We start from the raw sequence: 23,956 nt of genomic DNA, 5'->3' as shown, positions 1-23,956 counted from the left end.
TTCCCCTTGAATGTAATATTTCAGAGAACGTCAAAATATGGTGTTTAAAATGTCGACGTCGCTCTTAATTTATTCTCCGTCGTTTATAAATGCTCATATTCCTTAGAAGTTGCGCCTAGTAATTCGACATTGCCTTTACCTTACAGTGTAGAGTGCAGTTCAGATACCTCTGTATTACACCTTAGTATATGAGTGTTATAAATTTACAAAAAGCAATGACCTCAGTCTTACCTGCCTCATTAACATCCCAGGTAACAACGATGGCGCCCTTAGCTGCAAGTTGACGACACATGAGGCGGCCGATGCCAGAGCCTCCGCCCGTCACCAGGGCGATATTGCCTTTGATGTTTTTCCTGCGGTACCTGCGAGGGATGAGGGTGAGCACCAAGGCCTCCAGCATGCAGTACACCGTGTATAGCAGCCCTACCAACAGTCGCAGTATCATTAACCCTATTTCTTTGCCGTCAGCCATTGTGTCAATCTTCGTTCTTCTGACCGGTGCTAGGCGCCTGAACTCTTGTGTTATTCACTAGCTGGTGATGGGCGCCTGAAAACGTCTTTATCAAGGATCTTCCAGCTGGTGTTTGGTGCCTGAACACTTACGTTGATCAATAGTCTACCAGCTGGTGCTCGACATATGAACACTTACGAACATCAACGAACTACCAACTGGTGTTTGGCACATGAACATATGTGTTGGCCGTCATGTGGCTGCTGCTGGTCGCCACACTGCAAAAGTTGAAGATGTTTTAGGACGTATTTTTATATAAATTACATTAGGATTTACTAACATCAGTAACAAGTTGTAAAATACATAGTACGTGTAAATGAAATTAAGATCGTAAACTGGTAATAAAAGATTGGCTGTTGCCATGACAACGTAGCTTCTGTGCGCTACAGGATAAGGAATACTACAAAAATTTTTATTCGGGTTTAAGTCATTTTACAAAACAAGTTTGCATACACTGGTCTCCTTTGCTTTATGCAGTTTCACTGTGTGCAAGTTTGCTATATGCGGATACTATATTTCTACCAGTAACTCCCGATAACATCACTTGATTTTTAAGCAATACGTCTTTAAGTATCACTTAAAATTGGTGTATATTGACGTTAAGAAAGAATAAACAAATGTAACATGGATTTGGTAGTGCAAAATCCAGTGAGCACATTCTGAAAGAAATCCTTTTTTTTTTTTTTAATTAGTGTCCTCCACTACAGAGTAAAAAAAAACAAACACCGGGAGAGACGAAGTTGAAGCGAGTTGACTACAAGGTGGAGGAAGAGAGGGAGGGAGGGGAAGGGAGGGAGGGGAAGGGAGGGAGGGGAAGGGAGGGAGGATGAGGGAGGGAGGGAGGGGGTAAAGAGCAGTAGGCAAATGTGTATCCACATGTTCAGAGAGTGTGCACTTTAGTGCGGATAGAGAGATTAGTGATCTGGTGGAGGAAGGAGATAAGATTGTATTTTTTTTTATTTACACAATGGTTTTACTTAGTTAGCTTACGAGTTCCTACCATTATTTACAAGCTAAAGCTGTTACCTACCTCAGCTCAGATGAAAAACTTTGTTATGAGACATACAAATAGGTAATATGATTAAGTTGGAGTCATCTATGGAGTCAGCGATTTCATTTGGTCAACTGATTATTTCATTGATGTCATTATGCTGTACGAACATGTTCCAGACTTGAGTCATTCTAGGAATGAATGATCTGAGATGAAGTGATGTTCTTAGGAAGGGCACAGCAGGATGTAGTTACTATCTGCTGCCCGTCTTGTTGTGTAGAAGCCGTGGTACCTTGACGCCATTTGTGGAGAAATTTTCTCCAGGAGGGGGGTATCAGCCCCCTTCAGCCCCTTCAGCCCCTTTTAGCCCTGAGGGGCCACTCAGAAGGGGCGAGCGTCTTGTTTACTGCTAGAGTGAGTAATTGATCACAGATGCTATGCCACGTAATCAAGTGACCTCTGCTCCTTGCAGGGGTGTTACAACGTGTATTTTTATAAGAGACAGTACATCTCTTACTTAGCAGGACAATTAAGGAAAATCCTGCTCCCACTTTATTACCATAGTAAAAATAGTGTACATTGTTGTCTACGCTTAAGACAGCAAGAAACAAACATTCTGCTTTGCTTCATCGAGGAGGTGACAAGGATGCAAGGTACTAGGTCAGCGTTTTTTTTTTGTGCTGGGGGCAGTGACTGCATGGAGCACTGTAGCGTCTGGGAGACTAACTTTGACTCTACTACGAGACACTGACGCCAGGATAACCAGCAAAGGACACTGATCTGTGCGTTAGTGTGAATAAAGTGTCTCACAAAACACAATAAACTCTTAAGAGAAGTGTGATCAGCTTCTCTTGTGATACATTGTGAACAATAAAGACAAATCTTGTGGAACATAGTGTACCAGTGTGCGTTTCCTAGACAATGGAAGACGTGGACATCCAAAGACACTTCAGCTTCTATCAAGTCACCGATACCTGTCAAAGGTGTTGAGAACACCATAGCTCACGTTACAAAGAGCAAGGTATGTTACGAATTTCTTGTAGATCGGGGGATTGCGCAATTCTTGAGTCACAAGGAGTTTGTAATCAACCTATAATCGGCAGTAAGGTGTGGACTTTTGAGTCCAAACAAGTAAGTATTTCGTCAGCCATCATCGAATGAAATATGCTGACATAACACCCCCTAGGGGTAATTTATACTTACAAATTGTATCTCTTGACAGCCCACTGTTGTGATGGTTTCGACAGCTTCTAGACCTCGTCTGCAGGGGCGGCTGTGTAGACGATTTGCTGTCATTTATCAGCTAAGTGTTCATTATATATATATATATATAATAAACACAGCAGGTTAGGCCAAATTCTCAACAGAGTTTTGGTCGTGCTCGAACCGGATAAAGACCACACTGTGGTCCAAATATGTTGTACTACAGTGTACAAATAACCTATGAGCCAAGGTCCTTCGAAAAAAGCTGTAAAACTAGTGTTTTTCAATATAAATCAGTATAAATGAGTCCCTCCAGACTCAATCACAGAGAATGGGCAGCCAAAAGAAAACGGGCGCTCACCCAGCGTTCACCCAACGAAAACGGGAGCTGGGTGACTCACCCAACAAGAAGACGGGGGATGGTATCCTGCACCCTCCATCAACTGCTCCAATCTGGCGAAATCGCTGATTAAGACAACCCAGTGATGTTGTTTGTCTGAGAGTATATATACATAGTGTTTATAATGTTTATAGACAGAAATTAAGAGACAAGATTGTGTTAAAGTTTGTTTCTTATAGATCTACCTGTTATATTAAAGGAACTTATATATAAAGTGTAAGCTTTCAAATATATATTAACAGTGAAATTTATATATGTGTAAGTAATATTCACGTGTGATTACAGTTATACAGTGACATTTATAGTGTATAGTGAATGAAGTGTATAACATCGTTATTTACGATTAATCATCATGGTCAGGCTGACACAGCACACAAGCCATAAACACCAGCCACATGTACGGTGTACCCTTCATGGTAATTGACCCTGAGGTTAAGCTTAGTGGGTCAGTAGTGTCTGACTCAATTATTGCTGACTTAAGCATAACAAAAACTCAGCTGTCTATAGCAGTACAGTGTTTTATAAACACTCTAAGTGTGGTGCTAGAATTTTCAGTATACCATTAAAATGGCTTGTTTGAAAACTCAGTTTCAGTCTTTACAGACTAAGATTACACAATTAGAAAATCTAATTTCAGTCTGTATAGGATTAACTCAAGATACAAACATAGATTTTGATGATCTTGAGGTCAAGTTTGAATTATTTACACAACGTATGGAAATAATTAATTCAGACTATACACATTATGAAAATAAATTTCTTGAATCAGATCCATCTGAAGATGAAATTAAAAATGTTTTGGATACTTTTAGTGATCAACAATTAAGGTGGACAGGAGTACAGGCTATCTGCCGTAAAACTCTGTCACAGAGACCTACTGTAACTAGTGGTCAAACACCTGTTACACCTGTAACAACAACAAGTGTCCCATTACCAAGCTTACCTACATTGTCATTACCTATTTTCCAAGGTCATAATTATGAAGAATTCATTAGTGGTTTTCAATCCATAGTAAATTCACGAACTGACATAGATGAGATTGCTAAGTTCAATTACCTTAAATGTCTTGTGAAGGGAGAACCCTATGAACTGATTAAGTCATTTCCGGTGGTTAAAGGCAATTATCAACTAGCCTTACGTGTCTTAGCAGACAATTACTTCGATGCTGACAAGGCTAGAGTTAGACATGCAGTCTTAATATCAAGCTTGAAGCCACCCAAACATTGTTTTTCAGACTTACAGGCATTTAGAATTACATTAGACAATAGTCTCATATCTCTAGGTGCTAAATATGACCTAAGACAATGTGATTGGTTTATCAGTGGTATTGTACAAGATAAGTTGTCACCACAAACTATTGAACGATTAAATATTATGTTCAATAAACGCTATTTCACTTGTGAAGAAATTAGCAATGGTTTACAAACAATAGTTTCATGCATGCAAGCAACGAGACAAGATGAAACATCCACAAATCCAGTGGATAACAAACCTTCAACTCAGTATAAAAAGAGTATACCTACTCCCATTAAACCACATAATGGGAAATCCCATATAGGCATTTATCAAGCTGTGAATACAACAGACAGTAAACAGACTGTCATACATAAACGTACTCCAAAATGTGTACTTTGTGATGGAACACATTGGACACAGTATTGTATTCAATACACATCAATGGAGGCACGTAAACAACGTGTTCATCAGCTGAAAAGATGCATCAAGTGTTTAGGTGAACACAAGGGAGGAAAATGCTCACTGAAGAAGTGTTTTAAATGCAAGGGTATGCATCATACAGCATTATGCCCAAATACTTTTGCTGAACAGCAGCAGACTTCCACAGAATCAGGAAGTCAACAAGCAACAGCATTAAATGTGAGAGATAAGTTTAAAGCAACTGCTCTCCCGATAGCTCGAGTTGAGTTATCTAATAAATTACACAAAACCAATGTGCTAACACTATTTGATCAAGGCTCACAAAGGTCCTTCATAAGAAGAACAGTGTTGCAGAAACTGAATAAACAACCCTATGCCAAAATACAGTTAGATATAGCTGGTTTTTTCCATAATTCTGGTAAACAGACATATGACCTAGCCAAAATCACTGTTGGTCTAGGAAACAGGAAAAAGACAGTAGAAGCTGTGGTAGTAGATGATTTGCCTAAGTCTGTGCAGATCCAGGGATTAAAAGAAACAGTTGCAGCACTGAAAGCAGCTAAGGTCAAGTTAGCCTGTCCTGACATACAGACGGACACAATTAGTCCAATTGATTTAATCATTGGAAGTGATTATTATCACTGTTTTGTGCAAAATATAGTAAGTAAACATGATGTTCACTTGCTGAAAACAGCAGGAGGCCACATGATATGTGGTCCCACTCCCTCTCAAAGTGGGAAAGAAGCTGATATTGATTCAGTGGAAAATGTACTAGTTACGAGAATAACCGCTGATCATGTACCACAGCAAAAATTATCATTACTGGAAGAAATGAATGAACCAGTTGATAAGTTGTGGGATTTAGATGCGATAGGTATTGATGTAAATAAACCAAGCCCACAAGAGTCTCAGACTTATAACCAATATTTGGACACTGTCAAATATAAAGATGGACAGTATTGGGTTAGGTTACCATGGAAATTAAATCCACCACATCTGCCTAGCAATTATCGTATGGCTTTCGGACAGATGAAAGCACAAATACATGAGCTCAGGAAGAATCCAGAGCTACTGACTGTCTATGATAATATCATACAAGAACAGTTGGACAATAAATTCATTGAGGAAATAGTCGAAGATAAGTTGAAGACAAACGCTCATTATCTCCCGCACCATGGAGTCAGAAAAGATTCTGAAACCACTCCACTACGTGTTGTATATAATTGCAGCGCACGTGCAAATAAAGATGTAGCAAGTCTTAATGACTGTCTGATGACCGGACCCTCACTAACTGAGAAGCTTGGAGACGTGCTTATGAAATTTCGCACAAACCCATATGCCTACACGGCTGATATTTCCAAAGCTTTCTTAAGAGTAGGACTACAAGAAATAGATAGAGATTGTACTCGATTCTTGTGGCCTGAAAATCCACATGATCCTCAAAGTCCTGTGAAAACTTATCGTTTCAAATCAGTATTATTTGGTGCAACATCCTCTCCATTCTTACTAGAAGCTACTCCAAATACACATTTGAAGAAATCTGAAAGTCCCTTCAAAGAAGTCTTAAAGAAAAGTTTCTATGTGGACAATCTTCAAGGTACTGTGAATAAAGAGGAGGATTTGAAATCCTTATACAGAGAAGCTAACAAGGAGATGAAAGAAGCAAACATGCCTCTAAGGATGTGGAATACAAATTCAAAGCAATTAAGGGAACTTATCAAAGAAGATTTCCCTGAAACTGAAATTCCTGATTGCAACAATATGCTGGGACTTAATTGGAACACACAGGAAGATACTTTGAGTCTCAAAAGGATAAACAATAAATCATGCAGTACACTCACTAAACGTAGTTTACTGTCAGAGGTATCACAATGTTTTGATCCTCTAGGACTCGTCTCACCAATTACCATAAAGGGTGTGTTAGGTAAGACACATATGCAACAGTTAGGTATCTTTATTTCGAAACGTTTCGCCTACACAGTAGGCTTCTTCAGTCGAGTACAGAAAAGTTGATAGAAGCAGAAGATACTTGAAGACGATGTAATCAGTCCATCACCCTTAAAGTTTTGAGGTGGTCAGTCCCTCAGTCTGGAGAAGAGCATTGTTCAGTTGTCTGAAACAATATGAAGTTGAAGTGACAGGATGGAGCCTTTATATCTTGGTACAGACCATCAACTTCGACCTCTACTAGTGAGAACGGCTGGGTTTGAGAGGGACCTGCCCTCCCAAAGCAACCTACGTCTCACCTCCTGGCACTATATAAAGGCTCCATCCTGTCACTTCAACTTCATATTGTTTCAGACAACTGAACAATGCTCTTCTCCAGACTGAGGGACTGACCACCTCAAAACTTTAAGGGTGATGGACTGATTACATCGTCTTCAAGTATCTTCTGCTTCTATCAACTTTTCTGTACTCGACTGAAGAAGCCTACTGTGTAGGCGAAACGTTTCGAAATAAAGATACCTAACTGTTGCATATGTGTCTTACCTAACAATCTGTCGGTATTTTATACCATTTTAATGTTCATTCTGTCAGACACTGCAACACAAGGGTATCTTGGTACAGACCATCAACTTCGACCTCTACTAGTGAGAACGGCTGGGTTTGAGAGGGACCTGCCCTCCCAAAGCAACCTATGTCTCACCTCCTGGCACTATATAAAGGCTCCATCCTGTCACTTCTACTTCATATTGTTTCAGACAACTGAACAATGCTCTTCTCCAGACTGAGGGACTGACCACCTCAAAACTTTAAGGGTGATGGACTGATTACATCGTCTTCAAGTATCTTCTGCTTCTATCAACTTTTCTGTACTCGACTGAAGAAGCCTACAGTGTAGGCGAAACGTTTCGAAATAAAGATACCTAACTGTTGCATATGTGTCTTACCTAACAATCTGTCGGTATTTTATACCATTTTAATGTTCATTCTGTCAGACACTGCAACACAAGGGTATCTTGGTACAGACCATCAACTTCGACCTCTACTAGTGAGAACGGCTGGGTTTGATAGGGACCTGCCCTCCCAAAGCAACCTACGTCTCACCTCCTGGCACTATATAAAGGCTCCATCCTGTCACTTCAACTTCATATTGTTTCAGACAACTGAACAATGCTCTTCTCCAGACTGAGGGACTGACCACCTCAAAACTTTAAGGGTGATGGACTGATTACATCGTCTTCAAGTATCTTCTGCTTCTATCAACTTTTCTGTACTCGACTGAAGAAGCCTACTGTGTAGGCGAAACGTTTCGAAATAAAGATACCTAACTGTTGCATATGTGTCTTACCTAACAATCTGTCGGTATTTTATACCATTTTAATGTTCATTCTGTCAGACACTGCAACACAAGGGTATCTTGGTACAGACCATCAACTTCGACCTCTACTAGTGAGAACGGCTGGGTTTGAGAGGGACCTGCCCTCCCAAAGCAACCTACGTCTCACCTCCTGGCACTATATAAAGGCTCCATCCTGTCACTTCAACTTCATATTGTTTCAGACAACTGAACAATGCTCTTCTCCAGACTGAGGGACTGACCACCTCAAAACTTTAAGGGTGATGGACTGATTACATCGTCTTCAAGTATCTTCTGCTTCTATCAACTTTTCTGTACTCGACTGAAGAAGCCTACTGTGTAGGCGAAACGTTTCGAAATAAAGATACCTAACTGTTGCATATGTGTCTTACCTAACAATCTGTCGGTATTTTATACCATTTTAATGTTCATACCATAAAGGGTAAAATGCTTATGCAAGATGCATGGAAACTCAAAATTGGATGGGATGAGAACTTGCCTCTAAAAATGAGTCAAGCATGGGATGAAATATCCAAGGAGTTTAAACAACTTCATCAAATTAAATTTCCCAGACAAATAGGTCAAGAGGGAAACAATTACACATTACATGTGTTCTGTGATGCGTCAACCAGAGGTTATGGCGCTGTAGCTTACATGAGTAATGCTGAAGGAAGTACACTAATTACTTCAAAGGCCAGGGTAGCACCCTTGAAGGTCAGAACAGTACCACAATTGGAACTGACAGCACTCTATGTAGGTACAAAATTAGCTGTCTATCTCAACAAAGTACTTGATCATCTCACTATTGAGAAAACCGTGATCTGGAGTGATAATGAGGCAGTTCTCCAGTGGTTAAGAAATAATAAGAGTAAGTTGGTCTATGTACAGAACAGAGTAGCAGAAATAAAAGAGATGCAGAGAGATTATCTCTTTCTCCACGTCTCTACCCAAGAGAATCCAGCTGACATGTTGTCACGTGGTGTCCCACTCAAGAAATTTGTGGATAATAAATTATGGCTCCACGGACCGAACTGGCTCTCTGATGAAAATAACTGGCCTCAGCAAAAAGCTCACATTATGCCAGAAGAAACAGTCTGCTTGAACACAGCAGAAATAAGTTGTGTAAATACTGCAGACACAACAGATATAGTCATTGATGGATCTAAATACTCATCTTTGGGTAAACTCTTAAGAGTTACAGCTCTTGTCTTTAAATTCATTAAAGGAACAAAACCTGATTATGAATGTCTTGAACCCATTAAATACTGGATGAAACTAATACAGAAAGATGTTTTCTCTACAGAATATAAATTTCTAGAAACACAAGATAAATCCCCAAAGAAACCTGTTATGATTAATTCTTTAGGACTTTATCTCGACTCAGAAAAGATTATAAGATGTCGAGGAAGAATTCATAATTCTTCACTACCTAAAGAAGCCATACATCCAATATTGATCCCCAAGAATCATTGGCTAACAAAACTGATTGTGCAAAACGCCCACAGTAACGTGTTACATGGTGGGGTAGCTGACACACTTTGTCATATACGACAATCCTACTGGATACCTCAAGGTCGACAAAGTGTGAAAAAACAAATAAAGGACTGTATTACTTGTCGTCACTACGATATGCGAGTATGTCAGTATCCAGGTCCACCTCCATATCCCTCTGAAAGAGTTTGTCATATCACTCCATTTGAGGTGACAGGTGTAGATTATACTGGACCAATAATTTTAACCAAAACAGTTGACAAAGTTCCCATCAAGGTGTACATCTGTTTGTTCACTTGTGCTACAACTAGAGCAGTACATCTAGAAGTAGCCACTGACATGTCTGCTGAAACTTTTATCAAATTATTCAGAAGGTTTGCAGCCAGAAGGGCATGTCCCAGACTGATGATTTCAGATAATGCAACGAACTTTGTTGCTGGTGCTGCTTATATAAGCAAGATCTTTGATCAACCAGAAGTACAACAGATGCTGAATCAACGCAGATGTCGTTGGAGATACATTTCTCCTAAATCTCCATGGCACGGCGGATTTTATGAAAGAATGATCGGCATTGTAAAACGTTGTTTAAGGAAGACTCTTCATCGTCAGAGAATAGACTTAGAAGAATTCCGTACAGTTGTGACTGAAATAGAAAATAGAGTCAACAACAGACCTCTAACTTATGTTACCGATGATCTGGACAATTTAGAAGTGTTAAGCCCATCTCATTTACTCCATGGCAGAAGGCTCGAACCTGTTCCTCCCATGAATGATAAAGAAATCATAGAGGATCCTACTTATTTCGAACCTGAGCAACTCAGACGTAAATTCAAACACCTTAAAAAAGTGATTGAATGTTGGGAGAAAATTTGGCGAGAAGACTATCTCACCTCATTGAGAGAACACTTCTATGGAGCTGGTGTTCCTGAAAATCATAAGTCCTTAAGACCTGGTGACATAGTGATTATTGACAATGATGGTCCGAGGTCCCAATGGCCACTTGGAAAAATTGTGACCATATATCCTGATGCAAATGGAATCATCAGGACAGTTGATGTTTTGAGCAAAGGTGTAGTGAATAAGCGGACAATAAATAAACTAGTGCCGTTAGAATTACACAGTGTTGGAAACAAAATTAGTGATTCTCCAGACACCACACAGACTAAAGCTGTTCAGAAAAGACAAGCAGCAGTGGTGGCGAGTGAGAAAATTAAATTAATGTTAAGTGATGAATAGTTCACCTGCAGCGAACCTCCGCCGCCCCCCAGTGTGGAGAAATTTTCTCCAGGAGGGGGGTATCAGCCCCCTTCAGCCCCTTCAGCCCCTTTTAGCCCTGAGGGGCCACTCAGAAGGGGCGAGCGTCTTGTTTACTGCTAGAGTGAGTAATTGATCACAGATGCTATGCCACGTAATCAAGTGACCTCTGCTCCTTGCAGGGGTGTTACAACGTGTATTTTTATAAGAGACAGTACATCTCTTACTTAGCAGGACAATTAAGGAAAATCCTGCTCCCACTTTATTACCATAGTAAAAATAGTGTACATTGTTGTCTACGCTTAAGACAGCAAGAAACAAACATTCTGCTTTGCTTCATCGAGGAGGTGACAAGGATGCAAGGTACTAGGTCAGTGTTTTTTTTTTTTGTGCTGGGGGCAGTGACTGCATGGAGCGCTGTAGCGTCTGGGAGACTAACTTTGACTCTACTACGAGACACTGACGCCAGGATAACCAGCAAAGGACACTGATCTGTGCGTTAGTGTGAATAAAGTGTCTCACAAAACACAATAAACTCTTAAGAGAAGTGTGATCAGCTTCTCTTGTGATACATTGTGAACAATAAAGACAAATCTTGTGGAACATAGTGTACCAGTGTGCGTTTCCTAGACAATGGAAGACGTGGACATCCAAAGACACTTCAGCTTCTATCAAGTCACCGATACCTGTCAAAGGTGTTGAGAACACCATAGCTCACGTTACAAAGAGCAAGGTATGTTACGAATTTCTTGTAGATCGGGGGATTGCGCAATTCTTGAGTCACAAGGAGTTTGTAATCAACCTATAATCGGCAGTAAGGTGTGGACTTTTGAGTCCAAACAAGTAAGTATTTCGTCAGCCATCATCGAATGAAATATGCTGACATAACACCCCCTAGGGGTAATTTATACTTACAAATTGTATCTCTTGACAGCCCACTGTTGTGATGGTTTCGACAGCTTCTAGACCTCGTCTGCAGGGGCGGCTGTGTAGACGATTTGCTGTCATTTATCAGCTAAGTGTTCATTATATATATATATAATAAACACAGCAGGTAAGGCCAAATTCTCAACACCATTGGCCTTGTACATAACAGTAATGCCACCCACATCTCTCCGGGCATTGAAGGCTCTTCTGAAATGACAGACTTGTCCAGGCTGGGGCTAGACGAGAGATGAGTCGTCTAGCTCTATTTTGGCAAGAAGTCGTAGACGAGACAGGGGACAGGTAGTCCAAGAAAGTGGAGCATACTCAAGGTGTAAGTATACTTGTGCCTCGTATGGAGGCACAAATATACTGTCGAGATTATACAAGATACGTCTAAGCGCTGTTAAATTACTGACTTCTTTGTTTGCAAGATAAGCTACGTGGTTCTCTTAGTTTCGAATCAAATTTTACCCCAAGGATATCAACTCATTCCCGGGTTCCAACATTCTCGCATTCATTTTTACCACTGCTACAGCATTACCATCATAGTGCCGGGAGACCATAATCATTTGTTTTCTCTGAAGCAAATGCAACCTGCCATCGTTTTCTTTGGCTTGATACAGTTGTAAGCTGGTGATGATGCAACTGAGAGAAGCTGGCATGTCCTCTTTTAGATAAGTAAATGCCGGAGTCCAGTCGTTTGTATATGCATGGGACTCTGGGAAGAGTTGAAGGTCACTAAAGTACACAATCTATAACAATGGCCCAATTACACTTCTCTGTGGAGCACTAGCACCGATTGAGTATCATGATGACTTTTTCCCATTAAGAACTACTCTTAGAAAATGTACCTTGAAGGTAATCGCCAAGGAGACATAGTGCAGAGGCCAGAGACAATCAGTGCTTGCAGTGTTGCCAAGAGTCCCTGGTGCCATACTCGGTCTTAAGCACCAGCTACTAATTTAACAGCAGATCAGCAACAGATACTGACGGTCACAGAGTGGCAGTCGAGAAACGCCGTCGTCTACCGTGAGATTATTGTTTCAAGAATCTTGCCAGTGACTGGCAGGAGTGACACTAGTATGTAGTTGCTGATTTCCATTCTGCTCTTCTTTTTGTGAACAGGGACAACATTTGCCTCTTTTTACAGAGAAGGCCATTTTCACTGTGCTAAGGAGTGCTGTTATATGCGACTTAGAGGTTATGCTAGCTGGTCTGCACATCTACCCAGCAATCTTAGGCTCACCTTATCTGGGCTCACAGCCTTTTCTTGGTCCAGGGATTTAAGAGAAGATACATTTCTTCCTGCCTTACTGTCAACTCTGACAACTTTGAGAGTTCTTGCGGATAGCAAAGGAAGTTCCTGTGCTGAATCAGAAACTTGCATCTCGGTAGCAAAGTGCTCAGCTTTCTCCTGACTGCTAGTAAAGGCAGTCCCATCCTGCCGATTTAGAAGTGGAATAATTTCATTATATGAATAATCTTGTCGGTCCTTGACCAAGGGTCACCAGGTTTTAGAGCTCACCCTACCTGATGCCAGTATTATTTTTGTGTTAGCCTCCCGTCTACAGATGGCCCAGTTTTGGACTTCTTATATTTGCCAACAGGCTTGTCTGTGCAGGTTCGTATTACAGATAATGGGATGCCTCTTATACCTTCTCCAAGCCTTGTACTTAGCAGTAGCGAACTCTCGACAACGAAAGGGTAACCAAGGCTGATCTGAAGGTTTCGTCACATACTGCCGGTGAAGGATGCATTTGTGTTTGAGATTAAGGACATGTTTAACGAAGGAATTCACTTGGTTATCAACGTCACCTTAGAGAAGAGCATTCCAATCGGAGGCGGCAAGCTCCAAGCAAAGGACCGGCTAGTTTCCTCTTTCCCATAGCCAAGTTGTGTGTGATGATTCTTTATCTGTAGGAATCTTGTATCGTAAAGACAACTTTATGGTCAGATGATCCAACATAACCAAGGGGTTTGCAGACAACTATGCCTTCAGATACATCACTCACTACTGAGTCAAGGGAAGAACCAGAGATGTGAGTAGGGAAGTCTACAAAGTTTTTCATGTCAAACACTGCAAGTTCGTCAAAATCCCATTGTATTTTGGATTTAATTTGGTTCGTTTATTTTTTGACCAATTACATTATTTTATGTATATGGTCATTTAGTGACTCGTACATATTCATATTTTCTTTTTTAGTAAAAATAAGTAAAGAAATGTGAAATTTTCTCTCCAGTTTTTTATAGTATACTCTAGGGATTGTAACTGAATTTTGGATTTTTTTTTAGTTGTTGGACCAAATTAGTTTCCTTTTTATATACTATTACCATTTGATGCATGTATGGTAAACTCATACCTTGTTTGGGTAGGCATTAGTCATTAAATGCGGAATTTGCAAAGTCTCGAAATGCTAATGATTTATTTGTTACATTGGGTTTTCTATGCACCACAGGCTGGCAATGCCTCTGGCGCATTAAGTGATGGAGATCGTACTGGACAGACTGTACATTTTTGATACCTTTTAAGGGAGTGCCTTGATGCCGATGAAGAACTTTTAATCCAAGGAGTTAAAGCATGCTAGTCTCCCACTCCTCATTTGTATTACCCCTGCAAGTTTAGCGCTTCCACAAGGATGCAGTATTTCTTGCAGTATTTACATAAAGCAACACAGACATACAACTGGACGGATCTGCTTACTGGGTAACCCTTTACGGGGATTACCTTCTTGTCAGTGAAGAGCTCTTGATCCAAAAAAACTAGAGCTACACTCCCTTTTCTTTAATCAACCCTGAATACACTCCTCTCTGCAGGCACTCTGTGACCCTTATGGGTTTAGCTCTTCTTATGACTAATAACTATAATATAATCAGTGGGGGAGCGGACAGGGAGATGTGCAAGCCAGTGACGAGCACTTTAAATGACAATTATCATTGAGAGGAAGATAAGATGGTGAAGGTGAACTCCACAATAAGAGTCACTACAAAGCTGAGTCTTATTAGTGAATATCTGGAAATTTATATATGTGTGTGTATATATATATATATATATATATATATAGATAGCTATATATATATATATATATATATATATATATATATATATATATATATATATATATATATATATATATATATATATATAATGTCGTGCCGAATAGGCAGAACTTGCCATCTTGGCTTAAATAGCAACGTTCATCTTGCCATGTAAGACAAGTGAAAATTTGTGTATGCAATAATTTCTCCAAAATCATTCTGAACCTAACGAAAAAATACATTTGATTGTGTTTGTCTAGTACTAAATTATTGTAAACGTATTTAAAATATATTTAGTTGGGTTAGGCTAAAATAAATTGTTCTCGTTATAATAAGGTTAGGTAAGTTTTCTAAGATTCTTTTGGAGCAAAATTAAACAAAAAATTACATTATCATTAATGAAAAAAAAATATATCTTTAAACGTATAAGAGAATATTTCAGAACGGACTTAATTTTAAATGAGTTCTTGCTAATTGACCAGTTTTACATATTCGGCACGACATATATATATATATATATATATATATATATATATATATATATATATATATATATATTTTTATATATATATATATATATATATATATATATATGTAGTGCCGAAGAGGCAGAACTTGCGATCTTGGCTTAAATAGCAACGCACATCTTGCCGTATAGGACAAGCGAAAATTTGCGTATGCAATAATTTCTCAAAAATCACTCTAAACCTAACGAAAAAAAATATATTTCATTGTGTTTGTTCAGTATTAAATTCCTGTAAAAGTATTTAAAATATATTAAGTAGGATTAGGCTAAAATAAATTGCGCTTCTTATAATAAGGTTAGATAAGTTTTCTAAGATTCTTTTGGTGCAAAATTAAAATATTTTACATTAACATTAATGAAAAAATATATCTTTAAACGTATAAGAGAAATTTTTAGAAAGGACTTAATTTGAAATGAGTTCTTGCTAACTGACCAGTTTTACCTATTAGGCACGACATATATATATATATATATATATATATAATATATATATATATATATATATATATATATATATATATATATATATATATATATATATATATATATATATATATATATATATATATATATATATATATATATATATATATATATATATATATATATATATATATATATATATATATATATATATATATATATGCAATAAGATCACAGTAAACAGGTGATTTCAGAATATGCAAAACAACCACTGTGAAAGAATAGAGAAATTCCAAGCGCTTTCGTGACTACTCACATTATCAAGGAACTATGAAAGTAAAGCATCCAAGGAAGGTATATAAGGGGTCTGGCCAACACCTCACTATCAGATCCCACAACAGTAAAACACCTTACGCGCGCCGGCCCAACTGGACAGGTCCTTCGCACAATCCACCAACAAACTATTCTACCCAAGAAAATTTTAAAAATTATTATTTATCCAGTGTATTATTAAATTCTTCCCAAATTCTATTAATAATAAATGGATCTAATTTATATAGACCAAAGGAAATATTCATATTATTGTCAAAACTGCTTTTTATGAAACAAGATTCAATTATATTCCTGTTGACCATGGACTTGCTTGATACTACTTTCTCAACTTTTTGAAAATCAATTGGATGGTTAAAATCTCTTACATGAATAAATAGAGCATTGGAATCTTGTCCAGTTCTAATGCTATATTTATGTTGTTTTAATCTTAGTTCGAGATTTTTACCAGTTTGACCGTAATAAACTTTATCGCAAATTTCACAAGGAATCTTATAGACACATCCATCAGCATTTTGGGGGGAATTCTTTATCAAAAGTTTTTTTTTTACTGTATCAAGATTTTTTAATACAACTTTAATATTAAAAGTCTTAAGAAGAGAAGGCATATCAACCAAGTTTTCATGGTAAGGGAGAACCAACATATTTCTAGTTGAATGAGGCTGGTTGTCCCTTTTTGGATTGTAAAAAGTATTTCTAGCAACTTTAAAAGATTTATCAATTACATTTCTTGGGTATTTTAAATCATTACCTGTTTCATAAATTTTGGATATTTCCTCATCTATGAAATCAGGACTACAAATTCGTAAAGCTCTCAAAAACATTGATGAGAAAACAACAGTTTGACTCTATCTTGATGCGAAGAATAATAGTGGACATAGGAACAGTTATTTGTGGGTTTTCTGTAAATTTTAACCCCGCAAGGAAGGTTCCTTGATGTTGGTGAGGGGCTCTTGATTTAGGGAATTGAACCTGTGCTCCAGTTCCCCGAATTAAGCCTGAATGCCTTCCACATCCCCCCCCAGGCGCTGTATAATCCTCCGGGTTTAGCGCTTCCCCCTTGATTATAATAATAATAATGTAAATTTTAAATTTGAATTCATTATTACCCTTAATAATTAAAACATCTAGAAAAGGCAATGAGTTATTTTCTTCAAACTCAACAGTAAAGTTTATAGAATGGGCTAAGCTATTTAGTTTTCCAAGGAAATGGTGTACATCTACATTTTTGGGCATAAGACACAAAATATCATCAACATATCTGAACCATTTAGCTCTATTAGGGAGGATTGTGTTAAGCAACCTTGTTTCAAAAAATTCCATGTATAGGTTACTAAGAACAGGTGAAAGAGGATTTCCCATTGCCATACCAAACTTCTGAGTGTAAAACTTATCATTAAATACAAATTTTGCATCTACAATGCAAAGTTTAATAAGTTTAATGATAGTAGGAACTGGCAATGGTAAATCATAGTTAACGAGGTCTTCAGATAAGAAACTTAATAAATCATCAACAGGAACTTTCGTAAACAAGGAAGTAACATCAAAACTAACCATGTTAAAATCATTTAACTTTACTGTTGAGTTTGAAGAAAATAACTCATTGCCTTTTCTAGATGTTTTAATTATTAAGGGTAATAATGAATTCAAATTTAAAATTTACAGAAAACCTACAAATAACTGTTCCTATGTCCACTATTATTCTTCGCATCAAGATAGAGTCAAACTGTCTGTTTTCTCATCAATGTTTTTGAGAGCTTTACGAATTTGTAGTCCTGAGTTCATAGATGAGGAAATATCCAAAATTTATGAAATAGGTAATGATTTAAAATACCCAAGAAATGTAATTGATAAATCTTTTAAAGTTGCTAGAAATACTTTTTACAATCCAAAAAGGGACAACCAGCCTCATTCAACTAGAAATATGTTGGTTCTCCCTTACCTCTCCAGGTAAACTCCAGGTACCATGAAAACTTGGTTGATATGCCTTCTCTTCTTAAGACTTTTAATATTAAAGGTGTATTCAAAAATCTTGATACAGTAAAAAAAAACTTTTGATAAAGAATTCCCCCCAAAATGCTGATGGATGTGTCTATAAGATTCCTTGTGAAATTTGCGATAAAGTTTATTACGGTCAAACTGGTAAAAATCTCGAACTAAGATTAAAACAACATAAATATAGCATTAGAACTGGACAAGATTCCAATGCTCTAGTTATTCATGTAAGAGATTTTAACCATCCAATTGATTTTCAAAAAGTTGAGAAAGTAGTATCAAGCAAGTCCATGGTCGACAGGAATATAATTGAATCTTGTTTCATAAAAAGCAGTTTTGATAATAATATGAATATTTCCTTTGGTTTATATAAATTAGATCCATTTATTATTAATAGAATTTGGGAAGAATTTAATAATACACTGGATAAATAATAATTTTTAAAATTTTCTTGGGTAGAATAGTTTGTTGGTGGGTTGTGTGAAGGACCTGTCCAGTTGGGCCGGCGCGCATAAGGTGTTTTACTGTTGTGGGATCTGATAGTGAGGTGCTGGCCAGACCCCTTATATACCTTCCTTGGATGCTTTACTTTCATAGTTCCTTGATAATGTGAGTAGTCACGAAAGCGCTGGGAATTTCTCAATTCTTTCACAGTGGCTGTTTTGCATATATATATATATATATATATATATATATATATATATATATATATATATATATATATATATATATATATATATATATATATATATATATATATATATATATATATATATATATATATATATATATATATATATATATATATATATATATATATGTCGTGCCGAATAGGCAGAACTTGCGATCTTGGCTTAAAAAGCAATGCTCATCTTGCCATATAGGACAAGTCAAAATTTGTGTATGCATAAATTTCGCCAAAATCATTCTGAACACAACGAAAAAAATATATTTAACTGTGTTTGTTTAGTATTAAATTATTGTAAACAAATCTAAAATATATTTAGTTGGGTTAGGCTAAAATAAATTGTTCTTGTTATAATAAGGTTAGGTAAGTTTTCTAAGTTCCTTTTGGTGCAAGATTATAAATTTTTACATCAGCATTAATGAAAAAAATATATCTTTAAACGTATAAGAGAAAATTTTAGAAAGGACTTAATTTTAAATGAGTTCTTTCTAATTGACCAGTTTTACATATTCGGCACGACACACACACACACACACACACACACACACACACACACACACACACACACACACACACACATATATATATATATATATATATATATATATATATATATATATATATATATATATATATATATATATATATATATATATATATATATATATGTCGTGCCGAATGTGTAAAACTTGCGATCTTAGCTTAAATAGCAACGCTCATCTTGCCATATAGGACAAGTCAAAATTTGTGTATGCAATAATTTCCCCAAAATCATTCTGAACCTAACGAAAAAAATATATTTCACTGTGTTTGTTTAGCATTAAATTATTGTAAACAAATCTAAAATATATTTAGTTGGGTTAGGCTAAAATAAATTGTTCTTGTTATAATAAGGTTAGGTAAGTTTTCTAAGAATCTTTTGGTGCAAAATTAAAAATTTTTACATTAACATTAATGACAAAAATATATCTTTAAACGTATAAGAGAAAATTTTAGAAAAGACTTAATTTTAAATGAGTTCTTTCTAATTGACCAGTTTTACATATTCGGCACGACATATATATATATACATATATATATATATATATATATATATATATATATATATATATATATATATATATATATATATATGTATGTATGTATGTATGTATGTATGTATGTATGTATATATATATATATATATATATATATATATATATATATATATATATATATATATATATATATATATATATATATATATATATATATACATACATACATATTTTTTTAACAAGTCGGCCGTCTCCCACCGAGGCAGGGTGACCCAAAAAGAAAGAAAATCCCCAAAAAGAAAATACTTTCATCATTCAACATTAATGAAAAAAATATATCTTTAAACGTATAAGAGAAAATTTTAGAAAGGACTTAATTTTAAATGAGTTCTTGCTAATTGACCTAATTCACCTCACTCACACGTAATCACACATAAGGTTTTTGCAGATGTGCTCAAAACACAACAGTTTAGAAGTATATACGTATAAAGATACACAACATATCCCTCCAAACTGCCAATATCCCGAACCCCTCCTTTAAAGTGCAGGCATTGTACTTATCATTTCCAGGACTCAAGTCCGGCTATATAAAAATAACCGGTTTCCCTGAATCGCTTCACTAAATATTACCCTGCTCACACTCCAACAGATCGTCAGGTCCCAAATACCATTCGTCTCCATTCACTCCTATCAAACACGCTCACGCACGCCTGCTGGAAGTCTAAGCCCCTCGCCCACAAAACCTCCCTTACCCCTTCCTTCCAACCTTTTCGAGGACGACCCCTACCCCGGCTTCCTTCCCCTACAGATTTAAATGCTCTCCATGTCATTCTACATTGATCCATTCTCTCTAAATGACCAAACCACCTCAACAACCCCTCTTCAGCCCTCTGACTAATACTTTTATTAACTCCACACCTTCTCCTAATTTCCACACTCCGAATTTTCTGCATAATATTTACACCACACATTGCCCTTAGACAAGACTTCCAACCGCCTCCTCGCTGCTGCATTCACAACCCAAGCTTCACACCCACATAAGAGTGCTGGTACAACTATAATTTCTTAGATTCCCTTCTTTGCCTCCATAGATAACGTTTTTAGTCTCCTCATATACCTCAATGCACCATTCACCTTTTTTCCCTCATCAGTTCTATGATTAACCTCATCCTTCATAAATCCATCCGCCGACACGTGAACTCCCAAGTATCTGAAAACATTCACTTCTTTCATACTCCTCCTCCCCAATTTGATATCTAATATTTCTTCATCTAAATCATTTGTTACCCTCATCACCTTACTCTTTTCTATGTTCACTTTCAACTTTCTACCTTTACACACACTCCCAAACTCATCCACTAACCTTTGCAATTTTTCTATAGAATCTCCCATAAGCACAGTATCATCAGCAAAAAGCAACTGTGTCAATTCCCATTTTGTATTTGATTCCCCATAATTTAATCCCACCCCTCTCCCGAACACCCTAGCATTTACTTCTTTTACAACCCCATCTATAAATATATTAAACAACCATGGTGACATTACACATCTAAGAACTACTTTTACCGGGAAGTAGCCTCCCTCTCTTCTACACACCATAACCTGAGCCTCACTATCCTCATAAAAACTCTTTACAGCATTTAGTAACTTACCACCTATTCCATATACGTACTTGCAACATCTGCCACATTGCTTCCCTATCCACTCTATCATATGCCTTTTCTAAATCCATAAATGCAATAAAAACTTCCCTACCTTTGTCTAAATACTGCTCACATATATGCTTCAATGTAAACACTTGATCTACACATCCCCTACCCACTCTAAAACCTCCTTGCTCATCCGCAATCCTACATTCTATCTTACCTCTAATTCTTTCAATTATAACCCTACCATACACTTTTCCTGGTATACTCAGTACACTTATTCCTCTATAATTTTTACAATCTCTTTTGTCCCCCTTCCCTTTATACAAAGGGACTATACATGCTCTCCGCCAATCCCTAGGTACCTTCCCCTCTTTCATACATTTATTAAACAAAAATACCAACCATTCCAACACTATACCCCCTTCCCCCTGCTTTTACCATTTCTGTCATGATCCCATCAGTTCCAGCTGCTTTACCCACTTTCATTCTACGTAATGCCTCACGCACCTCCCCCACACTCACATCCTGTTCTCCTTCACCCCTAAAAGATGGTATACCTCCCTGGCAAGTGCATGAAAAATATAGGGAAGTACCACCTCTATAGCTGGACTGGGGACCCTCATCCTCAGAGAAGACAATAAACGTACCTCAGGGAAATGTAATGAACTTAAGATAATCCAGGTCACTGTCAGTTTTATTGTATGTGTAAGGCTATAGATTAGAACCTATGAATACCCACAAGGAAGCGGACGGCCTGGACTTTCCCATGGAGCCGGCTCCACGGGAAGGTCCAGGCAGTCTCTGCCCCATGCCGCGTGTTTATAGGTGCTGAGTTTCTAACTTATTGTCTTACACATATCCTGAAGTACCACGAAGTAATTATTTCACACCAGTCCACAGCAAAGGTATCGCTGCGTCATTGTGAAGATAATGGTAATTACTGTAGCAGTCAGACCCACTGTGTTGGCAACTCCCTCTGCTATCTTGTTGTCAAGGCAGAATATTGGGCCGCTATGCAACTACCATGCTGACACCAATTCAACTGGATTTTGGGGGTACAGCAATGTGTGAAGCAGCAACCCGGACATGTACATATAGTGCTAGCCTCACGGTCCATAAAGTTGAATAAACAACTTTACTCATGCTTTAAATTTAAGAAATGATGTGCTCAAGAATTTGTCCCTCATATTTTATACCTATGCATTAATTACGGAAGTTACAAAGGGACTGTTCAGCAAGTATATCACCTGGTCCCTGGATAATGACATTCTAGCTGGCACCATAGTACTTCTGCCACAGGTCATAAAAAAAAAGGAGAAAACATGAGAACCCATGCAAGAAATGAACTAATAGTGACCCTTCAAGATATGAACTACTAGTGACCACAGTCACCAGTGATGAAGTTACAGTCGCCAGGAGTTCAAGTTAGTGCATCCCGCCTAGGATGCCTAGACTCTAGGATGGAGGGTAACCCATCAAGGGAATTACTTGATGCTGGTGAGGAGCTCTTGAGCTAGGGAATTGGATTTGTCCTTTTGTTCAATGGATCGAATCTGAATGCCTCCCATTCCCTAGGCGCTGTATGATGGTTATGGGTTAGCACTTCCTCATAATAATAATAATAATAATAAATAGCTGTGATGATCTGGTGACATCCGGCAATCTGCTAAATTCCTTAAATCCTAACCTACAAAATTTTATATAATTAACACTCAGCAGTTCTCACCCAGCTGTTGGTGAGGGCGGACGCAGAGCGTGCGGCTGGTGCCCTCTGGTGTCTATATTGAGAAGTTTTGTTTTCTCAAGATGGCGGAGCGCAGAAAAAGAGTCAACACTGTCTGTGTGGAATTGTTGAAAGGTGCAATATACCAGGACACCGCTGACGTCATTCTGCCTCTTGTGATAAGAGATACATATGGAATCCCACGTGAGGATTTATATGGGATTTCTTTGAACGGCAACGCGAGAATTTTTGTGAAATTTGTGTCGTCTGCTGCGTATGTGAGTGTTGTGGATGCCTTTCAAGAAAAACGGATTGTCATCAACGCTAATCTGGAGGTGCGCCTGCGTGATGTATTGGCAAGTTATACGTGGGTTCGTCTACGTAATATCCCATTTGAGGCAGACGAGGTGGACATCCGTCGGACTTTTGGGCGCTATGGCACCGTACAAGCTGTCCAAATTGGGCGTTGGTCCCAGGGTTTTTATGCTGGTATGCTCGCAGGTTCTTTTTCTATGAAAATAACATTGAGACATCCAATTCTCTCGTTTGTCATGTTGGAGGATTTTCAGACGCAGGTCTGCGTAACCTACCCGGGCCAGGTTCAGACGTGCTGCCTGTGTGGTGCAACGGGTCATATGGCGGCGTCTTGTGAGCACCGACGAGGGAAACAACAGTCGGACCTGACAGACACTGCATCCAAAGATACGATGGAGGAGGATGAGCTGGGCCATCAGAAGCCCACAATGGTGGACGACGTGCTGCAGGTTTTACCAGAGGATGTAAAGTGGAGTGAAGCAGTGGATGCTGCAGAGGGG

General features: G+C 37.9%; 1 protein-coding gene across 1 annotated transcript in view; it reads right to left on the bottom strand.

The window, feature by feature from the left end:
• LOC128687109 (epidermal retinol dehydrogenase 2) overlaps nucleotides 1-23,956 on the bottom strand; it is a 45,532-nt gene that overhangs the window by 7,875 nt on the left and 13,701 nt on the right. The window contains exon 2 of the mRNA XM_053774458.2: nucleotides 232-729. Within this exon, the coding sequence (XP_053630433.1) occupies nucleotides 232-472 (241 nt within the window). The 5' untranslated portion in view covers nucleotides 473-729. The remainder of the gene's footprint in view (nucleotides 1-231; nucleotides 730-23,956) is intronic.

This window comes from Cherax quadricarinatus, chromosome 1 (assembly GCF_038502225.1).
Source record: "Cherax quadricarinatus isolate ZL_2023a chromosome 1, ASM3850222v1, whole genome shotgun sequence".
Classification (NCBI taxonomy): Eukaryota; Metazoa; Arthropoda; class Malacostraca; order Decapoda; family Parastacidae; genus Cherax; species Cherax quadricarinatus.
Note: the sequence above shows the minus strand (reverse complement) of the source record. Positions and strands in the feature narration are given on the sequence as shown.